At 44.1% G+C, this 22,709-nt stretch overlaps 1 protein-coding gene across 1 annotated transcript in view; it reads right to left on the minus strand.

Annotated features, from left to right (window-relative positions):
• The window catches only part of KBTBD3 (kelch repeat and BTB domain containing 3), a 49,891-nt gene that overhangs the window by 2,840 nt on the left and 24,342 nt on the right, over positions 1-22,709 (minus strand). Inside the window, exon 2 of the mRNA XM_040340240.1 lies at positions 13,600-13,847. Within this exon, the coding sequence (XP_040196174.1) occupies positions 13,600-13,823 (224 nt within the window). The 5' untranslated portion in view covers positions 13,824-13,847. The remainder of the gene's footprint in view (positions 1-13,599; positions 13,848-22,709) is intronic.

Consider the following 22,709-nt stretch of genomic DNA (forward strand, 5'->3'; position numbering starts at 1 on the left):
TTTATAGTGTGAGTGAGTTAGAGCAGCACAATTAATCACGAATTGATCGCGATCTTGATCCCCCCCCCCCCCGCGATCTCCAGGCCGGATGACCCGCGATTTTCGGGTGCGACCATAGGAAAGTCCCCGGCTTTGGCCTAGCTCCGGAGCAGTGGACATCTTGTTACACCCAACAGAGTTTTAAATTTCACAGTTATTTTCAACACAAAATGGAGCTTATGTGCCTAAATACAGTATTTGTAAATCGGACAGACTGTTTACATGTTAAATTTTAAAAGCAGCAGCAAACCTTACATGCTTGCTAATGTGACAGAACACCTCTGATTTTCACATTTAGTTAAATGTGAAAATCAGGTGTTCTGTCACATTAGCAAGCATGTAAGGTCAGCAGGTTTGCTGCTGCTTTTAAAATGTACCATGTAAACAGTCTTTTAGATTTACAAATACTGTATTTAAGCACATAAGCTCCGTTTTGTGTTGAAAATAACTTGAAAATTTTTTTTTTTGAGAATCGTGATCTTCACTTTATGCAAAAGAATCACAATTCTCATTTTTCCCAGAATCGTGCAGCTCTAGAGTGAGTGACACATTTCTTTATAGCACCACATCCCTTAAGTAAATATTCAAACTAAAGGATAAATGAATGGGAATTTTGAAGGGTTCTGAGATATACATTGTATACAGTGCCTTGAAAAAGTATTCATACCCCTTGAAATTTTCCACATTTTGTCATGCTACAGCCAAAAACATAAATGTATTTTTTTGGGGATTCTTGGTGATAGACCAACATAAAGTGGGACATAATTGTAGAGTAGAAGAAAAATGATAAATGGTTTTCAATTTTTATTTACAAATAAATATGTGAAAACTGTGGGGTACATTTGTATTCGGCCCCCCTGAGTCAATACTTTGTAGAACCACCTTTCACTGCAATTACAGCCACTTCTTTTTGGGAATGTCTCTACCAGCTTTGCACATCTAGAGAGTGAAATGTTTGCCCATTCTTTCATTGCACAATAGCTCAAGCTCTGTCAGATTGGATGGAGAGCGTCTGTGAACAGCAATTTTCAAGTCTTGCCACAGATTCTTTATTGGATATTTGACTGGCTGATTCTAACACATGAATATGCTTTGATCTAAACCATTCCATTGTGGCTCTGGCTGTATGTTTAGGGTCATTGTCCTGCTGGAAGGTGAACCTCCATCACAGTCTCAAGTCTTTTGCAGACTCTAACAGGTTTTCTTCGAAGATTGCCCTGTATTTGGCTCCATCCATCTTCCCATCAACTCTGACCAGCTTCCCTGTGCCTGCTTAAAAAAAAATAATCCCTACATCATGATGATGCCACCACCATGTTTCACAGTGAGCATGGTGTGTTCAGGGTGATGTGCAGTGTTAGTTTACTGCCACACATAGCGTTTTGCTTTTAGGCCAAAAAGTTTAATTTTGGTCTCATCTGACCAGAGCAACTTCTTCCACATATTTGCTGTGTCCCCCACATGGCTTCTCACTAACTGCAAACAGGACCTCTTATGGCTTTCTTTCAACAATGTCTTTCTTCTTGCCACTCTTTCATAAAGGCCAGATTTGTGGAGTGCACAACTGAGGCCCCGTACACACGACCGAGTTTCTCGGCAGAATTCAGCCAGAAACTCGGTCGGAGCTGGATTCTGCCGAGAAACTCGGTCGTGTGTACACTTTTCAGCGAGGAAGCCGACGAGGAACTCGTCGGGCCGAAAAGAGAACATGTTCTCTATTTCCTCGTTGTTCAATGAGGAAAGTCGGCCCGCCGAGCTCCTCGGCGGCTTCCACACTGAACTCGACAAGGAACTCGATGTGTTTGGCACGTCGAGTTCCTCGGACGTGTGTACGGGGCCTGATAGTTGTCTTGTGGACAGTTTCTTGCACCTGAGCTGTGGATCACTGCAACTCCTCCAGAGTTACCATGGGCCTCTTGGCTGCTTCTCTGATTAATGATCTCCTTGCCCCATCTGTCATTTTAGGTGGGCGGCCATGTCTTGGTAGGTTTGCAGTTGTGCCATACTCTTTCTATTTTTGGATGATGAATTGAACAGTGCTCCATGAGATGTTCAAATCTTGGGATTTTTTTTTATAACCTAACCCTGCTTTAAACTTCACTGCTTTATCACTGACCTGTCTGGTGTGTTTCTTGGCCTTCATGATGCCGTTTGTTCACTAAGGTTCTCCAACAAACCTCTGGTGGCTTCACCACCATTTATTTATAGTGAGATTAAAATACACTCAGATGGACTCCATTTACTAATTAGGTGACTTCTGAAGGCAATTGGTTCTACACATTTTAGTTAGGGATATCAGAGTAAAGGGGGCTGAATCCAAAATGCATGCCACACTTTTCTGATATTATTTTGTTAAAATTAATTTTGGAAACCATTTATAATTTTCCTTCCACTTCACAATTATGTGCCACTTTGTGTTGGTCTATCATATAAAATTCCAATAAAATACATTTACGTTTTTGGTTGTAACATGACAAAATGTGGAAAATTTCAAGGGATATGAATACTTTTTCAAGGTATTGTGCACTTATACACGGTATATTTGCAGATTAAAAAATTGCAACATTTTATTGATTTACAATGTTAAAAGCCATTTGGGCTATGTACACATGTGTTACATGGATGTTGATATATTCTCTGGTGTGGCGATATGACAGTGTAAACTCCCAAAATGTTTCGCCCACTGCAGCTTCTTCAGGGACTTTTGATAGCCGCTACTATTCTAATACTATTACACTTATTGTTAACCAAGAACATGCTTTTCCTCTCTGTGTCAAGAAGTGGAGTTCTATGTGACCACATAAGGTCCAACGGGACCAAAAATGTGTAATGTCCTGAATGATCACACGGGACACCTAATCCTTAAAGAAAGAGCAATACCCAGCCTTACACAGACTGAACAGCTGTCTATATGCATGTGGGTCCCCATGTGGCTCCAGCAGGCACGCCGCACCAGTGAATATATTAACGACCATGTAACAAATGTGTACATATTTAATCCCCAAATGGCTTTTAAAATTGTAAATCAATAAAATGTTGGAAATTTTTACTCTGTGAATGCTGCACGTATATATAAGTGTATATATCTCAGCACCCTTCAAAAATCTCATTAATCTATTCTTTCGTTCAACTGTTTGTAATCTTTATGCTGTTAGCATTAGTAAATAGATAGGAATCAAAATGATGTCATACATCCCATGGCCTTTTTTTCTTTCTTTCATCTGGAGGAGGGACGGAGGGACTTTCTTAGCTAAGTGCACCCTCCTGCCTGCATGCCTGACCTAAGGGTAGATAGAATTCAGTAAGTACTGGTAAATGTTACATGAATCACCTGCCCTTACTTAAGATGGCTGCAGCTAGAAATGCTAGGGGGTTGTTTTTCAAAAGTGATTTCTCAACAAAATAAAGCATGGGGACATGGAGATGGATGGGTGCATTTGCTTTGACTATTAAAAATGTATGAAATAGCATTTTCAGTTTGTGGTGCTCAGATACAGTTTATTTCCACTTTAAAGAGAACCAATGAAGAAAAAACATGTTCACCAAAATGTCCCTCACCCAAGTAGCTCATACTCACCTTGTTTTTTCTTAAAAATGTTATCACAACAGAAAGGAAGTTCTGTGCAAGCTCCAATTGGAGCCTAATAACGGGTGAGATAACCCGAAAAACATTTTAAAAAGTATCCCAGGAGCTGCCCAATGTCACCTACCTCACGGAGGTGCATTTCTTGGAGGTTTTTGGGGCAGTTCTTGAGCCGAAAATCGACGGGAGGGAGTCCCCTCACAGCCACACAGAGCTCCGGTCATGGCACTGAAGTCGTTGTATGCAATGATAACAGGGAGGGAGCTGAAACAGAAGACAGCCCCTCCTGTTACATCACACAGTGAAGCTCCTGCCCCATTAAAGGAACAAAGTCAGCCTAATTTCCTCTTAGGGAATACTATGGGAGAAAAATAGAATTTTGAAAAAACACTGCAGAGGGAATTAACACCACAAATAACATTGGAACAAATAGAGCTGCTGCTCCAAAAATCATTAAAGGCTACCTCTGATTATATCACTACCAGCCTCACCAAGGAGATTAGGGAACTAGGGCAGCGTACTTCAGAACTTGAATTAAGAACTAATGATTTGGAAAAATGTACAGCAGATTTCTCTTCAGAAATTGATAATCTTAAAGAGGAAATTTTGACCCTACAAACGAGATTAGAAGACTACGAAAATCGCGATAGACGATCGAATATTCGCATTAGAGGTATCCCCGAAACAGTGATTGATTTACAGGCCACAATGACAGCTCTTTTCCAGGAACTGCAACTGGGAATACCGGTGGAGCGACATGAAATGGATAGGGTGCATAGAGCCCTTACTCAAAAAAAACGGATGGCCCGCCACGCGATATTATTGCTAAATTTCATTACTACCGGACCAAAGAACTACTACTGAATGCAGCAAGACATAAAAGTGTGTTGCAATTTCAAGGGTATAATTACCAACTTTTTGCCGATTTATCGCAGCTAACTATTAACAAAAGAAGGGCTTTGAAACCACTCCTCCAAATGTTGCAACACAATGCCATCATCTACCAGTGGGGTTTCCCCTTCTCTGTGAGATTCTCCTACCAAAATCGCAAATATACCTGCCGTAGCGCAATGGATCTGCAAACTACTCTGAAGAATATAGGACTGATGAACGCCGTCAATGTTGCCTCTGATGCTTACCGAAGATATTCCTCGCCTCCCGATAAATATACTTCCTCTTCTGCCTCCGGAGACAATGGGAACCATAGTCCCAACAAAAGACTTCGCAAGTCGTCACCTGTTCCAGATCCATGTGACTCTATGGACTGAATAGGGTCACATAATGTGCTTATTCCCCTTATTCCCCCTTTTTGGGAATCTGCTTGACCTTGTTGGTCTTGTTCTGGCCCTTTTATGACTACCTGATGACTTTCCCATTTCAGTTACGCATAAGTTATTGTTGCAGTGATTATTCTCAAGTTTCCCTCTTTTCTTTTGTTATTTTTTATTTTTACCAGGCCTAACCTGTTATTCTTTGCAATACAGAATATATAGTAATTAGTACACTGTTAATAACCAATATCTTATTTCCAGGTTTTGGTCGGGTCTAATTTTAAATTTTGGGTGTAATTAATTATTTATTATTAATCCTAATGGATGACAAGTGGACATCCTTAACCCTCCAGGCTCGCCTTTTCCCGATTTTGTGTCTCAAGAGTATGGTATGTACTCCACTAACCCCCAGTAAGTAAGCGATCATTACTGTCTGGTATATGGTTTATGTTTTCAATTTTGCTTAAAGTTTGTAAAAATGTAATTTAATTGGTTGGCTCCCCGAGTTCCGCGGGACTGTTCTCTTGTGCCTCCCTTTGCTACCCTCGACTGCCCAGTAACCCAGTGGATGGTTGACAGTAGCTCTTGTGCCCTTGGAGGGAGATGTTTTCTCCCCTCAACGGAAATGTCATGAACTTATATTTATTCTGCTTTCTTTTGAGAAAATATTTAAATTGTACTTTCTCCCTTTTTTTCCTTTTTCCCCCTCAACTTATTTTTCTCCTTATGACTCGAAGGTGGTTTTCTCTTTAGTTACTCAATGTCTGGGCAACATTAGATCTAACATTTTCTTATTATCATGGCCCCGGTAAACATACTCTCCCTTTACCACTTAAGACCCGGACCTTTAGGCAGCTAAAGGACCCGGACAGTTTTTGCAATTCGGCACTGCGTCGCTTTAACTGACAATTGCGCGGTCGTGCGACGTGGCTCCCCAAAAAAATTGGTGTCCTTTTTTTCCCACAGCTTTCTTTTGGTGGTATTTGATCACCTCTGCGGTTTAATTTTTTGCGCTATAAACAAAAATATAGAGACAATTTTGAAAAAAATGCAATATTTTTTACTTTTTGCTATAATAAATATCCCCCAAAAATATATATACATTTTTTTCCTCAGTTTAGGCTGATACGTATTCTTCTACCTATCTTTGGTAAAAAAAATCGCAATAAGCGTTTATCGGTTGGTTTGCGCAAAATTTATAGCGTTTACAAAATAGGGGATAGTTTGTATTTTTATTAATTATTTTTTTTACTACTAATGGCGGCGATTAGCGATTTTTTTCGTGACTGCGACATTATGGCGGACACTTCGGACAATTTTGACACATTTTTGGGACCATTGTAATTTTCACAGCAAAAAATGCATTTAAAATGCATTGTTTACTGTAAAAATGTCAATTGCATTTTTGGAGTTAACCACAAGGGGGCGCTGAAGGGGTTTTGCATGACCTCATTTGTGTTTCGAACTGTAGGGGGGTGTGGCTGTAGGTGTGACGTCATCCATTGCGTTTCCCTATAAAAGGGAACACACGATCGATGACAGCGCCACAGTGAAGAACGGGGAAACTGTGTTTACGCACAGCTCTCCCCATTCTTCAGCTCCGGGGACCGATCGCGGGACTCCAGCGGCGATCGGGTCCGCGTGTGCCGCGGTCACGGAGCTTCGGACCGGGTCGCGGGAGTGCGCCCCGACCCACGGCTGGGCACTTAAAGAGGACGTACATGTAAGTGCTTGTGCCCAGCCGTGCCATTCTGCCAACGTAAATGTGCAGGCCTCGGCCTCTACAAAGAAAAAACTCAGATTGCCTAAAAAAACATGAATTCTACCCAAATTGATGGGATTTCCAGATTTTGCAACATACTACAAAGCAGCACAATTGGCGCAACTATCAAAGTACCACTCAACCACAGAAATCCCATTGTGGGTACTTATTGAGGCAATAGACTTTGACCCTCTCTCCACTAACAATATCTTTTGGCTGAGCTCTCAAGACCGTAGAAAATTTAAAAATCCAATCTCTAAACACTCGTTGTCATTATGAGATAGGTACAAAACCTCTCATGGATTGCAATCCCCACAGATTCCACTTCTTTCCTTTTATAAAAACCCGTCCTTTTATCCAGCATGGGTATTTCCAAGAAGCTGTATTCGGAGCTGTATTCTGCCAAGAAACCCGGCCGTGTCTACACTTTCGGCCGAGGAAGCCGACGAGGATCTCGGCGAGGAAATAGAGAACATGTTCTCTATTTCCTCGTTGTTCAATGGGAAATTTCGGCTCGCCGAGATCCTCGGCGGCTTCACAAGGAACTCGACGAGCAAAACGATGTGTTTTGCCCGTCGAGTTCCTCGGACGTGTGTATGGGGCCTAAGGCTTGGATCAGGGCTGGTATTACGTGTTTATATCACATAGCATCAACAACTACAATTCGACCTTTTACAGACCTATGAGAGGCATCCGGCCTCCCCACTACAGAAATGTTCAGATACCTTCAAATCAAGAACTTTTATGGACCTTCCCTTAGCCTTAGTGATAATCTAAATAATATTACCCAATTTGATAGGATATGTCTCAAAGATCCACATGCCAAATGTCGTGTTTCAATAATTTATTCCCAACTGATCACTAAATCAAAATACTATAATACCCCCTTACATTGCTAAATGGGAATTAGACTTAGAATGTAAAATTAATAATGAAACCTGGGCAAGCATTTGGTCTAATACTAGCTCTTAATCTATAAATGTAGCGGCAATGGAAACATCATATAAAGTGCTTTCCCGTTGGTACTTGGGGCCAGATTCACAAAGCACTTACGCCGACGTATCTAGAGAAGCGCGGCGTAATTCAAAAATGCGCCGCGCGTATCTTTGCGCCGTATCCTCAAAACGAAATACGCCTGTAAACCAGATTTTTCCGTCCGACGTGAAACGATTACACCGGCGCATCTTGAAGCGCAAAATACGCTAGACACACCATTGATTTTCTATGCTAATATGCAAATGAGGGAGATACGGCGATCCACAAAAGTAATCTTGTGCGGCGTTGGCTACGCCCTGTGCGCATCTGCTAGTTTCACGGCGGAAATTTACACCATATAAAAGCTGCTCTAACTTTACACCAGCCGTGTAAATGTCAGCTAAAGCAACACCGTTAGGGAAGAGCTGAGCACACACACTTGCAGGACAACATGCCAGGGGCATCCATGCTCATAGCTATACTAGTGACTTTAGTAACCGAGGGTACCCCCTCTTCTGAGGGAACAGCAGCCAGGAGACGCCTCGCAGAATGCATCTTTGCACAGTAAACACACACATTAATCATGTCACAATGAGAATGCATGCATGCACACCCACTGTGGTCCCTAGCACAGACACATCACATCCTCATCGAATTGGATTAGACCCAAGTACCCCCCCCCCCACGGTACTAGGGAGCAGCAACGCCCCGCCACGGCTCCAATTATGTTACTGTGCATTCATACACCATTCACATGGACCTGGGATCACTTCTCCCTGGTCCTGGGGATCCCTAATCCACCAAAACTGAGGGTGACACCCTTTTTTCATCAGGAATGTCACCCCCACATTCATACATCATTCACACACATAAAACAAATCATAATCACAGTATAATTAAAGAAATAAAAAAAAAAAGTACATCCAATATTAATGGCGGCGGCGTGAGCTACGCCTGGGCCGGCCACGGCCAACCAGGGGAGACTCCTGGGGGGGGAAGCGGGGGTAGGAGGAGCCTCCCCTGTGACTGTCCTCCTGCTGGCCTGCCCTCCAAGGCCACTGCAATTCTGTTCAGGCCCAGAGTGAGGGCAGCCGTATTGGCCTGGACAGCCTGGGTGTTTGCGTTGACAGCCTGGGTCAGGGCACTCACCTCCAGGGACACGCCTGCTGTGGCGGTCTGCAGGTCACAAATGCAAGTGATGACCGCCAAGGAGTTTGTGCCCACATCACTGACCGAGTCCTTAATTGAGCCCAGGCTGTCCTCCATCTGGGCCAAAGTCTGGGCGACCTGACCCAGATGGTGTGTCTGTCGGGCCTGGTCCCTCTGCAGATTTGCAGGCAGGAACTCGGCCACCCCCTGGTCTTATGGGTGGCCTTCCTGCCTGCAGCTGAGGCTTGTAGCCTGGGAGGAGGGGAGAGAGAGACCCTTGGGGCGGGAGCCCTGTTGGGGGAGGAGTGGGAGGGGCTACCCCTGATGGAGACCTGACTGGTGCCAGCCTCAGGGGTAGCCTCAGGGGGAGCATCATTCCAAGACAAAAGCATTTCCCTTGCAAGGTCCATCCGATCATCCCCATCCTCCCCCCCCCTCATGATGTGAGGTGTGGCCACTCCCCTCCCCTGAGGACTCCTGCCCTTCTTGGGGATCTTCAACAGCCTGTTGTCCGGGGGTTGGTGCGGACTGGCCTGATGGCCCAGCAATCTCCTGGCCATCTGTGGATGACACAAAACATTCACAGGTTGGAGGATCCACACACTTGGCACATATTCCCTTCCCCCACCCACACGTTACTCACCAGATAGAAAATAAAAAATAAACTTACCTGTCCTCACGCCCTCCTCTGAGTCAAAGCCCGGCAGGCCCACCACCTGCTGGCTATGGAAGCACCGGGCCACCGCACGCTCCTCCTCAGTCCACCTTAGGGTGCAGGGTGGGCCTCCTCCAGTGCCCCTGGCATGGGCAGTTATCTTGGCCAGCTTATTACGGACCAAACTCCTCAGATCATTGATCTTCTTACAGATCCCACTGGTGGTCCTCGTCTCCCCCCCCTCCTCCGCATTGATCTCATCCGTAATTTGTTGGATGATCTCCCTCTTCCTGGCCGGGGGGGGGGGGTATCCCGGCTCTCAGGGCCATGTAAATATCGCCCAAATCGGGTGAGCGCCCTGGCAAGTATTTGCTTTTCTCTCACCGAAAAGTTCAACTTGCGTCTCTTTGGTGCCATCTCACCACACAGCACTCAACACCAAACACACACCAAAAACAAACACAACAAACACACACAAATACACACAGAACAAACACACACAAAAAGACACAGAACAAAAACACCCAAAAATCAAACAGCAAAAACAAGACACCAAAATCAAACAATACAAGCAGACAGCTAATACAAAACCACAAACAAACACAGAAAAAACAAACAGAAAAAAGACTCAGAAAAAACAATCACAAAAAACACTAATAATACTACACTCACCAACAAACACCAACAAACAACAGAGCAAAAGCAACTTGCTTTAGGAAGGGGAACACAGGGATGTACTTTTGCAATGCAAGTGCGTTTGTTTGGGGCTATTTATACACAGGGCGTATCTCACTAAGTAAGCTTGGCCTATTTCCTATCTCACTGATTGCGCCGGGCCGAGTTCTGAGCATGCCCAGTGAGGTGCAGATTCGTGCGCGCATGCGCAGTACGGCCAGCCCTTCATTTGCATGGGGTCACGGCTCATTTCAATGGAGCCCGCCCACTTCCTTCCCACTTGCAATAACCCCGCCTTACGCCTCGGTATTTACGTTACGCTGGCGCACATTTGGGCGCAAATGCTCTGTGGATACGGCACTTACGTCACAAAATTCAGCCGCCTTAGCTTAACTGACATACGTTAGGAAAAACTAAATTTGCGCCGCTCTACGTGAATCTGGCCCTTGGTTCCCAATAGAGTAGCCAAATTTTCAACAAACTGCTCAGATCTCTGTTTCCACTGTTGCCCAGACAAAGGAACATATATCCACATCTGGTGGCAGTGTCCACTTGTAAGGAAATTCTGGGAAGAGATTTTCCGGATCGCTTCTAAAATATTTGACTGTATTTTATTACCAGATCCAATGGCGGCCTTACTTAACATTAAACCAGAAACCCTTTCTCGGAATCAACATAAGTTATTTCTTTTATTTATGATAGCCACGAAACAGGTAATAGCTAGCGCATGGAAATCGCCTGCATTAATGTTATCGGAAGCCGAAAAGAGAATGAATCTTTCATTCGTACATGCTAAACTGGAAGCGCTAGACAAAAATAGGTTGGAAAAATTCGATAGCATATGGAAACCCTGGGCCATATACTATACGTCAGACACTTTTGACTCAAAAGTTCTCATGTCATGGTATTGACACCCTTTCATGGATAATAGTGAAATAAATAAGTGAAATCCACCTTCGGAACACCACAAACCTCTCCCTCCCCTCCATTAGTTCCCATTTCCATTTATTAGTAACTACTTTTATTTATTTATGTTTATTTATATCTGTATAATACTTCAACTCCTACAACAGTACAATTATTATTGCATTAATCTGTACTTCAATACTGTATCTCATTCTTAGTTGTTGTCATCTGACATACTGTAACTGTTATATTACTTCAAAATAAAAACATTATACTAAAAGAAAAAGTATATGTAGCTGGGGAATTAAAATAGGCTTGTTGCCTTGGCCTACAAGGATACATTACCCATTTACTTACTTACTACGACCAATCTATGGCCATTCCTGTATAATAGGGTGTGCTGGTCAGTGTATTCTGACAGCAGAGGAGTTCCCACTGTCAGAGTACAATAGCACAGCAGGGAGGATTCCTCCATTTATGTATTTATATGTGAATGAACCAAAATATGTACCTATAGAGGAACCCAGGGCTGTGGAGTCGGTAGATAAATGTTCCGACTCCGACTCCTCAGTTTTATGTACTTCCGACTCCGACTCCCCGACTCCGACTCCTCTGTATTAATATGCAAATGTATTTTATACATTCCTTGAGGGAAAGAAACGCAACCCACCACAGGACTACTGGCTGGGAAGCCAACAGTCTACTGTATTGCACAGTTTAAGCAAAAGACAAACACAATGAAAACAAAGTTTTTTATTCTAAAACATGATTTTCCTAGGAGAATCCCATAGTCATGTTTAAAGTTTAAGCTAACAATCGTAGTTTTTCAAGTTTTTATAGCCTTAGCTGAATGACAGCAGTTTTTTCCAATGGTTTACAGCTTCAGTCTTGAACTATTGGCCCTCCATTCCCTTCACTTATACAAGTGTCTCACTCTCTAGTCCTGCAAAAAACATATTTATTTAATCCCTTATCAGTGAGAGGCTAGGTTCCCTGTAAAAGCAGAACACAACACTATGGAAAGTATAATGCCGCGTACACACCATCACTTTATGTGATGAAAAAAAATGACGTTTTTAAAAACGTCACTTTAATTGACTGTGTGTGGGGGAAAACGTTGTTTTATGTCTTGTAAAAAACAACCAAAAAAAATTGAAGCATGCTTCAATTTTATGTGTCGTTTTTCAAAAGTGCACTTTTTACTTCACAGAAATTGACCGTGTGTAGCAAAAAACGTTGTTTTCTAAGACGTTTTTTCATCCACGCATGCCCAGAAGCTACTTATGAAGCAAGCTTCAATGGTAAAACGTGATGGAACGTAACCTCGCTTTGCAAGAACATTGTGAGAAAAACGATGGTGTGTAGGCAACTTCGTCTTTGAAAATTGAAGTTTCAAAAACGTCATTTTTTACTTCACAGAAAGTGTCGTTTTTTTTCATCACATAAAGTGATGGTGTGTATGCGGCATTAGTATTGCAGCTCCTAATTGTGCGTTGCGTGCCATATAGTGAAGCACATGAAAAGCATGCTTCTTCACGGTCACTTAACGTGTTCGTTTTGCGGTTACGTGAGGCACTGCATGCATTGGTCTTTATTCTTACAGTAGAGAAGTCATTAATTATAACTTTTTGTGAATTGGGACATTTAAACTTGCTTTTTTTTTTTTTATTCCAATCAAAATTTAGTAGGAATCGGAGTCGGAGTCGGTGCATTGTTTGCCGACTCCGACTCCAGGTACCCAAAATTTCCCCCGACTCCGACTCCTCGACTCCACAGCCCTGGAGGAACCACCCCTATATAGGTCAAGAAAACGTTCTTTCTATTCCTAATACACCCCTGTAGGGGAAAGAAATAGTGGGACTTTAATTCTGCCAAGATAGGACCCATAACTAATAAAATTACAAGCTTTTTTTTACAAACGTTAAAGGACGTTTACAAACGTAAAGCTTGTTTGGCTGTACTTCTCCTGTGGATCACAGGGGTTCAGTTAGTTCCGCACTCCTGTGATCCGTTTTCAGCAGACAGCAGGCTGAAGTCCGCTGACGTCACAGAGCCGATCCAGGCTCAGGAAAGGTTGTGACCGCCCACATGTCTGGACCAGCACCCGGCTCAGGCTCTCAGGGATCCATTGAGAGCCTGAACTGCCTTCACAGCCCAGCACTCCAGTGAGTGTGGGGGGGGGGGGGGGCAAAGCAGAGAGCGGTGACTAACAGTCACCAGCTCTCTGCTCAGGGAGCTGTGAGAACCGAGTGATCTGCGGTGTTTGATTGCTCAGTTCTCAGTGTTAGAGCCGGCGAGGAACAGATGCAGCATCCAGCTAGGTAAGTATGATTCTACAAAAAAACAAAAGCCCATACTCTTAAAAACACATAATAAAATCAATATGTTTTTTCTGGCGGGGTCTTCCGATCCTGACCTGATGGCCCTCCTGGCCTCAGGGATGCACTGACAGTGTGTTTCCGGTCTCTGGGCCTGCTGGCCCGAGGCTCTGCAGCTGAGAGTAGGCCCAGGAGTTTCTGGGGCCTACTGGTCCAGTGGTGGGAAGTAGCTGAAAAAATTAAGTTTGTAACGCTAAATGACATACCTGAAAAAGTCACTGCTGGCTGCCAGCACACATCGGTGGCAAGGAATGACTTCATCTTTTACATTTATGGTGAAGTCGAAGAACATGCCCTGCTCTCTGAAACCCTGCAGCACTGTTAATATCTGCTGTCCGTGGCCCTCGGCCACCATTGAGATGGATTTCTTTTCATTGGAAGGAAACCCATTGCACACCGACCTTCCATATGTGTCTCGTGGGCTGTCCATGGTGAGTTAATGAACACAAGTGAACTAGGAGAAAACAGAAGACAACATTTAACAGAAACTGTTGATTTTAGCATTAGACAGTAATTTGGCAGTTAGTACTCCTGTCTTGCAGTACTAGAATCCTTGGGTCAATACCCAACTATGACACTACCTATATGGATGTTCTCCCTGTGTTGGTGTGGGTTTCTTCCAGGTACTCTGATTTCCTCCCATACTCCACAGACATGCTGGTAGGTTAATTGGCTTCTTTCTCAACTGGTCCTAGTATGGGTGTGGCTCCTGTCTCAATTGGCTCTAGTATGGGTGTGGCTCCTGTCTCAATTGGTCCTAGTATGGGTGCGGCTCCTGTCTCAATTGGCCCTAGTAATGGTGCGGCTCCTGTCTCAATTGGTCCTAGTATGGGTGCAGCTCCTGTGTCAATTGGTCCTAGTATGGGTGTAGCTCCTGTGTCAATTGGTCCTAGTATGGGTGCGGCTCCTGTCTTAATTGGCACTAGTGTGGGTGTGACACCTGTCTCAATTGGCTCTAGTATGGGTGTGGCTCATGTCTCAATTGGTCCTAGTAATGGTGCGGCTCCTGTCTCAATTGGTCCTAGTATGGGTGCAGCTCCTGTGTCAATTGGTCCTAGTATGGGTGCGGCTCCTGTCTCAATTGGCACTAGTATGGGTGTGACTCCTGTCTCAATTGGTCCTAGTATGGGTGTGACTCCTGTCTCAATTGGCACTAGTATGGGTGTGACTCCTGTCTCAATTGGCTCTAGTATGGGTGTGGCTCCTGTCTCAATTGGTCCTAGTATGGGTGTGGCTCCTGTCTCAATTGACCCTAGTAAGGGTGCAGCTCCTGTCTCAATTGGCCCTAGTAATGGTGCGGCTCCTGTCTCAATTGGTCCTAGTATGTGTGCAGCTCCTGTGTCAATTGGTCCTAGTATGGGTGCGACTCCTGTCTCAATTGGCACTAGTATGGGTGTGACTACTGTCTCAATTGGTCCTAGTATGGGTGCGACTCCTGTCTCAATTGGCCCTAGTATGGGTGTGGCTCCTGTCTCAATTGGTCCTAGTATGGGTGCGACTCCTGTCTCAATTGGCCCTAGTAATGGTGCGGCTCCTGTCTCAATTGGTCCTAGTATGGGTGCAGCTCCTGTGTCAATTGGTCCTAGTATGGGTGTAGCTCCTGTGTCAATTGGTCCTAGTATGGGTGCGGCTCCTGTCTTAATTGGCACTAGTGTGGGTGTGACACCTGTCTCAATTGGCTCTAGTATGGGTGTGGCTCATGTCTCAATTGGTCCTAGTAATGGTGCAGCTCCTGTCTCAATTGGTCCTAGTATGGGTGCAGCTCCTGTGTCAATTGGTCCTAGTATGGGTGCGGCTCCTGTCTCAATTGGCACTAGTATGGGTGTGACTCCTGTCTCAATTGGCTCTAGTATGGGTGTGGCTCCTGTCTCAATTGGTCCTAGTATGGGTGTGGCTCCTGTCTCAATTGACCCTAGTAAGGGTGCAGCTCCTGTCTCAATTGGCCCTAGTAATGGTGCGGCTCCTGTCTCAATTGGTCCTAGTATGTGTGCAGCTCCTGTGTCAATTGGTCCTAGTATGGGTGCGACTCCTGTCTCAATTGGCACTAGTATGGGTGTGACTACTGTCTCAATTGGTCCTAGTATGGGTGCGACTCCTGTCTCAATTGGCCCTAGTATGGGTGCTTCTAGAACTACTGCTGGTTTGGGACCCCGCTGTGAGAAAGGGCACTAGGCCACACCACCACCAGCCATTTTTGCTACCAAACTTGTGTCTAAGGCAGGCAATACATTAACCAATTTTCTTTCCTTCAACCACAGGTTTGAGAGAAAATTGCTAGATTACCATCAACACGTTCAGTGTTGATGGTGGATTCCCTCCCGCAGAGCGATTGTATTTTGACAGCAGGAGGTTTCCCAGCTGTCAAAATACACTGATCGCTTAAAAAAAAATCTGACATGCTGGTTTTACTGAAGTTGATTAATGAATCAACTTCCGTACAACTAGCCTGCCCATACACAGATCGAAATTTGGTCGGTTTAGCCCCCCAAAAAAATCAAAGATAAAAGCCAGCAGCTACACATACTGCAGCTGCTGATTTTTAATAGTAGGACACTTACCTATCCTGGAGTCCACCGATGTCGGCACCCACAGCTGATATTTCCATAGCGGGTTAGTTATTGCGGGGAGGAGCCGTGAGAGCCGCCGTGGGACCCCAGAACATGAGGATCGGGCCACTCTGTGCAAAACGAACTGCACAGTGGAGGTAAGCATGACATGTTTGTTATTTAAAAAAAAAATTACTGAACCTTTACAACCCCTTTAAAGAGTTCCCTTCACTGGAACTTAGGGGCCAAGCCCAACCCCTGAAAAACAACCCCACATCATAATCCCCCCTTTACCAAATGATTGGGATTATTGCACAAAGCAAGGTCATCCCAATACTTTTGACGTATACATTTCTGGCTTTCTTACAGGTACACCCCTGCTGACACATGCCCCGATTGGACACCCTTAGGTTTCAGCTAAAATCTGCTGATTGGTTGTGTCCAATCAAAGCACAGAGTTTTGTGTTTAGAAACACAGAACTCGACGTGACAACAGCAGGAACAAATAACAGCCAGCACATATTATACACATTACACTTGTTGGGCACACTGTTAACCTCTTACCTGCCAGTGTCATTAGTACAATATTATATATGATCACTGTATATATGTGTCACTAGCAACATCCGTGTCAAGTTAGTGTCCCTCTCAGCCAATGTCTATTAGTGCCAGATTGCCCGCCACCCTATCACAGTCCCACCATCAGTCACTGATCACCGTCATTACTAGTATAGCATTTATAGCTGCATAAATTCTAGTATATATACACACACACACACACAGTTCGTAGAATCTAATTTCACACAAGCCAATTTTTTTTTTTTTACCAAAGACATCCATTTATTATCCAGTGCAAAAGTGCACCAAGTTTAAGTGCCATTAAAAATGAGTGACACGTGAACACACGTGATGCATTTTGCAACTACTGCAATGCAATTTGGAATCACAGCGATTCTGCCCAAGAACCCAAAACACCAAGGCCCGGATTCACAAAGTATTTACGACGGCGTATCTCCAGATACACCGTCGTAAGTCCGAATGTGAGGCGTCGTATCTCGGCGCCTGATTCAAAGAATCAGATACGCCAGAATTTCTCTAAGATACGACTGACGTAAGTCTCTTACGCCATCGTATCTTAGGTGCATATTTACGCTGGCCACTAGGTGGCGCTTCCGTATATTTCGTTGAATATGTAAATTAATTAGATACGCCGATTCACGAACGTACTTGCGCCCGTTGTATTAAAATACGCTGTTTACGTAAGGCGTCCGACCGGCGTAACTTTACCCCTCATAAAGCAGGGGTAAGTCATGTTAGGTATGGACGTCGGAAAAGTCGGAACAGCGTCGTATTTTACGTCGTTTGCGTAAGTCGTACGTGAATGGGGATGGGCGTAGGTTACGTTCACGTCGACTAAGCATTGAGCCGGCGTAAGTTAGGGAGAAAATTTGACGTAATACTGAGCATGCGCCGTTTGTTAGGCGCGTCATTTACGCAGGGTCACGATTCATTTCAATACAACACGCCCCCTACCAGCCTACTTTGAATTACGCGGGCTTACTCCGGCCCATTTACACTACGCCGCCGCAACTTACGGAGCAAGTGCTTTGTGAATACTGCACTTGCCTGTCTAATTTGCACCTAAAAATTTTATTTAGTAACTTTTGTGAAATGCCAGTAAAAACGTGGCTTTGCCAGTAAATTTCGGGGGTCGTGCCAGCAAATTTCAATCTGTTAGGTTAGCAACACTGCTCCAGTATTGTATCTCACTAATACAGGAGGTGTGTTACTGGCCAGATCAACAGGTGAAAACAGAGGGGGGGGACCCCCCCCAAAAAAAAAGAAAGCTAATGCAGCTACCACATCAAATGATTTATAAGCTACAATATAATACATTTTTGTGTTTGGCTTTAATACTGCTTTAAAGCGGAGGTTCACCGTTAGAGAGCACATTTTCCCCTTAGATTAATGCTCGTTTTGTCTAGGGGAATCGGCTATTGGTTTTAAAATATGATCCGTACTTACCCGTTTACGAGATGCATCCTCTCCGTCGCTTCCGGGTATGGGCTGCGGGAATGGGCGTTCCTTCTTGATTGACAGTCTTCCGAGAGACTTCCGACGGTCGCATCCTTCGCGTCACGATTTTCCGAAAGAGGCCGAACGTCGGTGCGCAGGCGCAGTATAGAGCCGCACCGACGTTCAGCTTCTTTCGGCTACGAGTGACGCGATGGATGCGACCGTCGGAAGCCTGTCAATCAAGAAGGAACGCCCGCTCCCGAAGACCCATACCCGGAAGCGACGGAAGAAGATGCATCTCGTAAACGGTAAGTAATGCTCATATTTTAAAACAAATAGCCGATTCCCCTAGACCAAACGAGCAGGAAGCTAAGGGGAAAAGGGCAACAATTAAATAAATGGGTGAACTCCCGCTTTAGGGGCCAGCAGATTTTTAGGGGGACATTTGATTTTTTGAGGATCTCCATTAGAACCCATACCAGACTCAAAGGGTCTGGTATGCATTTTGTAGGGGGATTCTATGCCAATTTTTTTCTCATTCTTGCTGAAGGAGATGTGCTGCAGCATAAGGGACATTTACAAATAAAAAAAACATACACACGCACTTTAAATTACATTTCATTGCCAGTGTAAAAAAAAAAAACGCACACACATAGGTCCCCCAACTATTTTCATTGGCTTGTGGAGTGATCCATGTGCCTTTTTTTTTTAAATAGAAACTACAGGTGATACTCGAAAAATTTGAATATCATGCAAAAGTTCATTTATTTCACTAATGCAACTTAAAAGGTGAAATAAATGAGAGACTCATTACATGCAAAGCAAGATAGTTCAAGCCGTGATTTGTCATAATTGTGATGATTATGATTTACAGCTCATGAAAACCCCAAATCCACAATCTCAGGAAATTAGAATATTACATGCAATCAATAAAACAAGGATTGTACATAGAACAATATCGGACCTCTGAAAAGTATGAGCATGCATATGTACTCAGTACTTGGTTTGGCCCCTTTTGCAGCAATTACTGCCTCAATACGGAGTGGAATGGAAGCCATCAGCCTGTGGCACTGCGGAGGTGTTACAGAAGACCAGGATGCTTCAATAGAGGCCTTCAGCTCTTCTGCATTGTTCGGTCTCATGTCTCTCATCTTTCTCTTGGCAATGCACCACAGATTCTCTATGGGGTTCATGTCAGGCGAGTTTGCTGGCCAATCAAGTACAGTAATCCCACGGTCATTGAACCCAGGTTTTGGTGCTTTTGGCAGTGTGGGCAGGTGCCAAGTCCTGCTGGAAAATTAAGTCAGCATCCTCATAGAGCTCGTCTGCGGAAGGAAGCATGAAGTGCTCCAAAATCTCCTGGAAGACGGCTGCATTGACCCTGGACTTAATGAAGCACAGTGGACCAACACCAGCAGATGACACGGCTCCCCAAATCATCACTGACTGTGGAAACTTCACACTGGACTTCAAGCATCTTGCAGTGTGTGCCTCTCCATTCTTCCTCCATACTCTGGGTCCTTGGTTCCAAATGAGATGGAAAATGTGCTCTCATCAGAAAATAGGACTTTGGACCCCTGAGCAACCGAGCAGGTCTGTTTTTCTTTAGCCCAGGTAAGACGCTTCTGACGTTTGTTATTCAGGAGTGACTTGACAAGAGGAATACGACATTTGAAGCCCATGTCCAGGATCCGTCTGTGTGTGGTGGCTCTTGATGCACTGACTCCAGCCTCAGTCCACTCTTTCTGAAAGTGGAACACTTTTGAATGGACTTTTCCTGACAATCCTCTCCAGGCTGCGGTCATCCCTGCTGCTTGTGCACCTTTTTCTTCCACTCTTTACCCTTCCACATAACTTTCTATTAATATGCTTCACTTTGGGAACATCCAACTTCTTTTGAAATTATCTTTTGAGGCTCTCCCTCCTTATGGAGGGTGTCAATGATGTTTTTTTGCACAACCGTCAGGTCAGCAGTCTTTCCCATGATTGTGATTTCTACTGAACCAGACTGAGAGACTATTTAAAGGCTCAGGAACCCTTTGCAGGTGTTCTGGATTATTTGCTGATTAGAGTGGGACACTTTGAGCCTAGAATATTGCACCTTTTCACAATATTCTAATTTGGAGATTATGAGCTGCAAGCTATAATCATCACAATGATGACAAATAACGGCTTGAAATATCTTGCTTTGCATGTAATGAGTCCCATCTCATATTAGTTTCACCTTTTACGTTGCATTAGCAAAATAAATGAACTTTTGCACGATATTCTAATTTTTAGAGTATCGCCCATAAAAAAAAGTAAAATTTGCAGTCAATTTAAAACCACTTTCATCTTTCTTATCTTCGTAAAGAGGGGAAAAAAAAAAAAAAAAAAAAAAAAAAAAAAAAAAACACTGCTCCTAGCCCAATAGAACTGTTATTAATATTATTTTTGCTCTGGCACGTTTCCTAGAGCAGTGCCCACACCCCCATGCTATTTTTTTGACAACCCATTGCCTATTAGCCAAAATAAAATGGCCATTTTTGACTTGACAGATTTGGCTCCCATTGATTTCAATGGGGTTTAGGTTGGGCATCCAAGTTCAAACTCAGAGGGTGGGGGGGGGGGGGTAGGGTCAGCTCATCCCTAGTGGTCACCAGAATGTCCAATTGATGATTTCCCTTCTATTCCCAATCAAGTTTGGAATTTCCTTTCACTTTGAGAGTCCGATCACCAGAACAAATAGGATAAATCTTCCTCAGGCCTCGTACACACGACCGTTTTTCTCGACAAAATCCATCAAGAAAAATGCTGGCAGAGCTTTTTTGCCGAGGAAAACGGTCGTGTGTATTTTTTTCGTCAAGAAAACTGTTGTGATCTCCACAAGAAAAAAAGTGAACATGTTCTCTTTTTTCTCTCATCAGGAGTCTCAAGTTCCTCGTTGAGTTTCTCGTCGGGCTGGTTTACGATGAGAAACACGTTTGTGTGTATGCTTAGAAACGCGCGCATGCTCAGAAGTATGAGACGGGAGTGCACCTTCGGTAAAAGTAGCGTTCTTTATGGAGATAGCACATTTGTCACGCTGTAACAGACTGAAAAGCGCAAATCGTCTCTCACCAAACTTTTACTTAACACACAGTAACATGAGATTAGCAAAAGCAGCCCCAAGGGTTGCGCCAGTGAAATTGAACTTCACCTTTATAGTGCCGACGTACGTGTTGTACGTCACCGCGTTTGAGAACGACGAGATTGTCTTAACAGAGTGTATGCAAAGAAAGCTTGACAAGATTCTCGACAAGGCTGACAAGAACCTCGTCGAGGAAAACAACGTTTCATTTACGACGAGATTTTCAGTCATGTTTACGAGGCCTCAGACCTCTTTCACAGAGGGCTTGTCTGAGTCCTGCTCTCTATGGGGAGATCGGATGAAAACAGATACGCCTGTCAATTTTCATCCGATCCACCAGTTGGATGGAAAATAGGGTCTCCATCTGTCTGGATTTGGTGGATAAAAGCGGATAGCGGCAGATGTCAGAGGACATGTCACAGTTGATATCTGTCGCTCCATAGAGGTGAATAGAGCGTCAGATCAGGTCCGCCTGGAAGGCGGACTTGATCGGACAGCATGTGTGAAAGGGGCCTAATGGGCACACCAATGGTAATGAAAACCTGACAAGTGTTCTAATCCCTCTCCAAACAAAACAAAAGTATACAATTCCCACCTTCCTATGAAAATTCTTTGTACATTTGATGACTAGATGAATGTCCTCGGAAAAGCGATTTACAATTTTGTATGAACATTCAATTTTGTAGTGAATGGACCCCACCAATGAGAAAATTCAACGAACGTTATTGAAACTAAAAAATCTCAAATTAAATTTAATGAATCTAATCTGCATTTGGTCAGCAATGGCAGAGCCAAGAAATAACAAACAGAAATGCTCTAATATTTAGAAAGATTAACAATCCCTTCAGTATAGGGAGTAAACAGATAATATTCAGATCAATGTTCCTTCACATTCCCAGAAATAAATAAATATGGATTGGAAACCACTCCTTGTTCTCTTATTATTACATTCACAAAAATTATTAAACATACAGTCTTGTGTGAACAATCAAAATGGGTCTCAAAATGGCCGCACTCTAGCTGTTGCGGAACTACAACTCCCATCATGCCTCTGCCTGTGGGAGTCATGTTTGTAACTGTCAGCCTTGCAACGCCTCATGGGACTTGTAATTCTGCAAAAGCTGGGAGGTCCACCAGTTTGAGACCCCTGCGCTAAGGACTCAAATAGACTGCCTTTAACCACTTAAGGACCCCTTCACGCCGATATACGTCGGCAGAATGGCACTGCTGGGCACATCCACGTACGTGGATCTTTAAGCCCAGCCGTGGGGTCGCGGGCACGTGACCCGGTCCGAAGCTCTGTGACTGCGGGACTCGCGGACCCAATTGCCACTGGAGTCCCGCGATCGGTCCCCGGAGCTGAAGAACGGGGAGAGCTGTGTGTAAACACAGCTTCCCCCGTTCTTCACTGTGGCGCTGTCATCAATCGTGTGTTCCCTTTTATAGATTGATGATGTCACACCTACAGCCACACCCCCCTACAGTTAGAAACAAATGAGGTCACACATAACCCCTTCAGCGCCCCCTTGTGGTTAACTCCCAAACTGCAATTGTCATTTTCACAGTAAACAATGCATTTTTTGCTGTGAAAATGACAATGGTCCCAAAAATGTGTCAAAATTGTCCGCCATAATGTGTCACAAAA

The sequence above is a fragment of the Rana temporaria genome, chromosome 2 (assembly GCF_905171775.1).
Source record: "Rana temporaria chromosome 2, aRanTem1.1, whole genome shotgun sequence".
NCBI lineage: Eukaryota > Metazoa > Chordata > Amphibia > Anura > Ranidae > Rana > Rana temporaria.